Source organism: Guillardia theta (assembly GCF_000315625.1).
Source record: "Guillardia theta CCMP2712 unplaced genomic scaffold GUITHscaffold_74, whole genome shotgun sequence".
Classification (NCBI taxonomy): domain Eukaryota; class Cryptophyceae; order Pyrenomonadales; family Geminigeraceae; genus Guillardia; species Guillardia theta.
Window position 1 is genome coordinate 315,833 of NW_005434600.1, and position 4,855 is coordinate 320,687.

A 4,855-nucleotide genomic window follows, 5' to 3' on the forward strand; every position below is an offset into this window, starting at 1 on the left:
TAGGAGCGCTGCTACCTAGCGCTGAAGCCCTCCTACGTGCTAGAGAGTCTGCTCATAGAAATGTACGTCTTTTGAGAGTTGTGTAACCTCTCCCAGATCATGATGTAGATCGTTTCATGAGCCATCAAGATCATGGTGTGCTCCCCAGCTTCCATCCCGAGATGAGCCAGAAGGTCGTTGGGCGCTGTTTTTACAGCATCGTGCGTTTTCCTGACCCTCGTGGGCCAGCGCTTCCGCTACGTGATCGGCGCGCTCAAGACATCCACCCTCGTGATCGGCAATCTGTCCAAGATGCGGAGAGGTATCTCCATGCACAACGTCACCCTATTGCCCAGCATGCTGCAGTTCCAGGTCTTATTCATGATGGAGACCCCCATCAAGATATTATTCAAGGTGAAGTGGAAGAGGGTGAAAGAGATCGGGGGGGGGGGGGAGAGGCGTCAGAGGAGCTGAACTCATGGGAAGCGACAGCAACGACCCACCTGCATAGTGCTGACCCACTTCTTCGTATTCTCATCCTGCTCTTTGATCCAGGTTGAGAATGATTGTCCTGCTATCAAGTGAGGAATGCATCTCCTGTTATGCTCTTCTCACCCTTCACTGCGATGATTGAAACAGCCTTTTCAGCATTCTTCACGAAGCAAGCGTCGAACCTCATGCTATCACTAACACATTTCTCACCTGCATCATGTCATTCCTGCTGTCCTGCAGTAAGCAGCAACAGGATATAGCAATGGGAACAGCATCCTTTCAGGACATAGCTATCGCAACAGGATACAGCAACATGATATAGCAATAGGATATAGCAACAGGATATAGCAACATGATATCGCAACACAAGCAGGTGACATGGACCTGTTCCCAAAGCAGTTGTTACCTTGAGAGTCATTCGATGACATCATGAGGCGTGCGAAGAGAGATTTCCTCGTCTGCCTCGCAGGGAAAGCTTTCCCATTCTTCTCCTCTGTCACGCTGCCGAACGTGCGCTGCTGGCGGAACAGAGGAAGGCCGAAGGCAAGCCTGTCACAGGACCGGGGAGTGGCGGATTGAACCTTCCAACCTCGCACGACGCCGGCGGGACCGGAGAAGGCCAGCAATGAGGAGGAGGAGGAGAAGGAAGAAGCCGAAGAGGATGATGCCATCAAGGGTGAGGAGGAGGAGGAGAGGATCGAGCATGAGGCCGACGCCGCCATGGAGAGCGGCAACAGAAGCGCACAGCGTCGCATTGTTCCCCGACCGCTCGTGAGGGGTGGGGTGGTAGATGAAAAAGGGTGTGTACCCTCTCGGTACTAAAAAATGTCTCTGATGGGTAGGTAGTATCAGTATCAATAAGGGGTGGTGGTAGATGTTGATTGGGTAGTACAAAGAGAGGGTGGGGTAGGGTTCACCCGACTGGCTTTAAAACCAGTGCCTGTAAAAGAGGAAAAAAACAAAAAGATTCCAGATGAGCAGCACCGGGTCAGCCAGCTAACTTTTCGACTTGAGTAAAATTGTGTTACGTCTGCCCAGGTGGGGGTAGTGGAAGGTCTCTTGTAGGGTAGGGGTGGTAAGGGGAGAAGCAGCGGGGGCCGATATGGCGGAGCGGAGCAGTGGCAGGTTAACGATGACGACGAAGAAGGCGACGATGGTGATGGTGATGACGATGGCGATCATGGGTGAAGCTCTTGCGTTCAACCTTGATGCATCCAGCATGCTGCAGCACACAGGAGCGAGAAGCATGAAGAAGGGAAGGAGGGCAATGCTTGAAAAGTTGAGGGGTAGTCCCCGCCTTGGCAGTGTAAGGATGTGCCAGGATGAAGGAAGGAGTGTGGACGAGGACAGGAAGCAGGATGCCCTCAGGAAGCTTGCTGCGGTGGATTCGAAGCCATCATTGGGGAAGAAGGATGATCCTGACAAGGACGCGGATTCCTCTGTGATCGATGGATTGATCAAGTGGTTTAAGTCGGATGAGGGGAGGGAGGAGGCGCTTCAGTGGACCATCACGTTTGTCATTGCGATATCCTTCCGTGTCTTCGTGGTCGAGCCCCGCTACATCCCCTCGCTCTCCATGTTTCCTACCTTCCATGTTGGTGAGTTGCTTGACCTGTCCTGGAAAGGGTTGTAGAGGTTGAGACAGGGAGGGGAAGGGAAAATCACACGTGTGTGGTTTCTTTACTTCTCTTCTGAATGCTTTTGTCTTTATCGATACCGTATCATGTCTTCCATGTATTCATAGCTTGACCCTGACGATTTCCTCCCTCTGCATCTCCCTCTCCCTCTCCCCTCTCTCTCCCTCTCCCTCTCCCTCTCTCGCCCCCTCCCGCTCCCTCCCCCTCTCCCTCCTCTCATACTGACATGCAGCGCAGGCGATATGCTGGCCGTCGAGAAGATCACCCACTACTTCCGCCCTTACCAGCGGGACGACGTCGTCGTGTTCCGCGCTCCTCCTGCCTTCGCCGACTACGTGGACGAGAGCAAGGCGAACGAGGATCTGATCAAGAGGATCATTGCGGTTGAGGGAGACACGATCAAGATAACCAAGGGGAAGGTGTACATCAACGAGCAGGAGGTGAAGGAGCCTTTCATCAACGGCCCTCCCAACTACGACTTCGGCCCCGTCACTGTGCCCGCTGGCTGCGTCCTGGTGCTGGGTGAGAAGAGGGGAAGTGGAGGAAGAGGAGGAGGGGGAGGAGGAGGAGAGGGTGAGAGGAGGAGGAGGAGGAGAGGTGAGAGGAGGAGGAGGAGGAGAATGCATCGGTGGTAGCGGAGTTGTTCAAGGTCGATGCTGATTTTTCCTGCCGCAGGAGACAACAGGAACGCGAGTTTGGACTCTCATATCTGGGGGTTCCTTCCTAAGGTCTTCCTCCCTCTCCTCCTGTTCTTCCTCCTCCCTGACTCCCTCTCCTCCTGTTCTTCCTCCTCCCTGACTCCCTCTCCTCCCTTCGCTCCTCTCCTCTTTCCTCTCCTCCCCTCTTTCGCTCCTCTCCTCTTTCCTCTCCTCCCATCCTTCGCTCCTCTCCTCTTTCAACTCCCTTCCCTAGTTGTCTCCTGGTTCTCTTCCCATCCCCTCCTCGCTTCTTGTACATCGACGTCCACCCCTTCCTCCTCCTCCCCTGCTCTTCCCCCTTCCTGCTCTCCTTTGCCCCAATCTCCTCTCCCCTCTCCTCCTTCTCATTCTCATCCCTCAACTTTCTCATCTCATTCTGTTGGTGCAGGAGAACATCATTGGACGGGCTGTCTTCAAATATTGGCCGCTCAACAGAGTGTCTCTTGTCCAGTCATGATCCTTTTGTTGTCAAAAACAATCAATCTCTCTGCTCCTCCAATACAACAACACCACTTTCATCGTCGTCGTCGTCGTCCTCCTCCTCCTCCTCCTCATTCTCCACTTCACCTTTCTTCGTCATCCCACCATCCAACATGCAGTCTCAGCACGTTCCTCCTCCTCCTCCCTGTTCCTCCTCTACTTGGCCTGTGGCCGGAACACCTGCACGCGGCCGGAGCCCTGGAGGGAGGGCCCGCCGAGGAGGTCGAGGCAGTAGGGAATGGCGGGGAAGACAGCGTCGAGGCAGGTGCGGATGGCGTTGGGCTTGCCGGGGAGGTTGAGAACGAGCGTCTTGCCGATGGAAGCTGCGAGCTGCCTGCGAGAGAGAGTGAGGGGAGGAGGGCAAGAGGAGAGGAGGGAAGGGAAAGGTGGGGGAGGAGAGAAGGGGAGGAGGAGAAGAAGGAGGAGAGGGGAGGGGAGGGGAGCAGTGACAAGAACGGAGGGAGGAGGGACGGAAGAGTTTCATGTGTTTCACCTTGAGAGGATCGCTGTAGGAACTCCCTCCTCCAGGCTTCTCCTCCTCATCAGCTCGCCAAAGCCTTCAAGCCTCAATCAACAGCTCCACTTTCCCGCCCCTCTCATCCTCTCTCCCTCCTCTCCCCTGTTCCCCTCCGGATTCTCTCCTCCCCTCACTTTATTTTGTCGCCTTCCCCAATTACTAGCTCCCTTCCCGCCTTCCTCCCCTCCTTCAACTCTTCTCCTCTCCTTCCCAGCCCTCCTGCTCTTATCTCCTCCCCTCCTCCCCTCCTCCCCTCCTGTCTCTCTCTCACCATCGTAAACCTTGTCGCACACTTTCATCATCGCCTGCATCATCTGTTATAGGCCTCCTCCTCCCCCCTCCCCCCTCCTCACTCCCTTCCTCCTCCCTCTCTTCATCCTCTTCCTCGTTCTCTCCCCGCCCACTCCCTCGCCCTTTCCTTCTCCTCGTCCTTCTCCTCGTCTCACCTCTGGCGTCACATCGCGTATCGCTGGTCCAGTTCCTCCAGTTGAGCAGACCAGAGCGCATCCTGCGAGATGTATGAGCCGAGGGAGGAGCATTAGAACGACGAGGAGTAGGAGGAGAGGCGAGGAGGAGAAGGAGGAGGAGGAGAAGGAAGGGGGGAGGGGGGGGAGGAGTGGGAAAAAGGAGCGGGAGGAAGAGGGGGGTGGGGGGGGTAAAGGACAAGACCTGCCAGTGCAAAGTCTCGGATTGCATTCGCAATCAAATCGACTTCGTCTGGAACCATGCTGGAAGGAGAGGAGGGGAGAGGTCAAACATGGCTCTGTCGAGCATACGACACAAACGCTTCCCATTTCTCCCCTTCTCACGTCCCTCCTCCTTTCTTCTCACGTCCCTCCTCCTTTCTTCTCACGTCCATCCTCCTTTCTTCTCACGTCCCTCCTCCTTTCTTCCTCTCTCCTTCTACCGCTTTCCTCCGTTCCCAGTCAGCTTACCGACAGACAAACTCACAGTCAGTAGCGAGATATTCCCTCATGACCTGAAAGTTGAAATGTAAAACTCACACGCAGACGAAGAGGAGGAGGAGGGGGGGAGAGATGAGGGAGGAGGGA

The 4,855-nt window shown here is 55.3% G+C and overlaps 3 protein-coding genes across 3 annotated transcripts in view; 1 reads left to right on the top strand and 2 right to left on the bottom strand.

The window, feature by feature from the left end:
- GUITHDRAFT_114335 (hypothetical protein) overlaps positions 1-658 on the bottom strand; it is a gene marked incomplete at both ends in the record, with an annotated part of 2,427 nt that extends 1,769 nt beyond the window's left edge. Inside the window, 2 exons of the mRNA XM_005826529.1 lie at positions 483-550; positions 595-658. Coding sequence (XP_005826586.1) covers positions 483-550; positions 595-658 — 132 coding nt within the window. The remainder of the gene's footprint in view (positions 1-482; positions 551-594) is intronic.
- Positions 659-1,576: 918 nt separating this feature from the next.
- GUITHDRAFT_154393 (hypothetical protein) lies at positions 1,577-3,296 on the top strand. The gene is made up of 4 exons (XM_005826565.1): positions 1,577-2,069; positions 2,346-2,630; positions 2,784-2,836; positions 3,195-3,296. Exons 1-4 carry the CDS (start codon positions 1,604-1,606, stop codon positions 3,261-3,263), a joined length of 873 nt encoding a protein of 290 aa, XP_005826622.1. The 5' UTR covers positions 1,577-1,603; the 3' UTR covers positions 3,264-3,296.
- A 146-nt stretch (positions 3,297-3,442) lies between these two features.
- GUITHDRAFT_143385 (hypothetical protein) lies at positions 3,443-4,530 on the bottom strand (the record flags this gene model as incomplete). The annotated part of the gene is made up of 5 exons (XM_005826530.1): positions 3,443-3,620; positions 3,780-3,843; positions 4,075-4,108; positions 4,250-4,311; positions 4,473-4,530. 5 exons carry the CDS (start codon positions 4,528-4,530, stop codon positions 3,443-3,445), a joined length of 396 nt encoding a protein of 131 aa, XP_005826587.1.
- Positions 4,531-4,855: the final 325 nt, after the last annotated feature.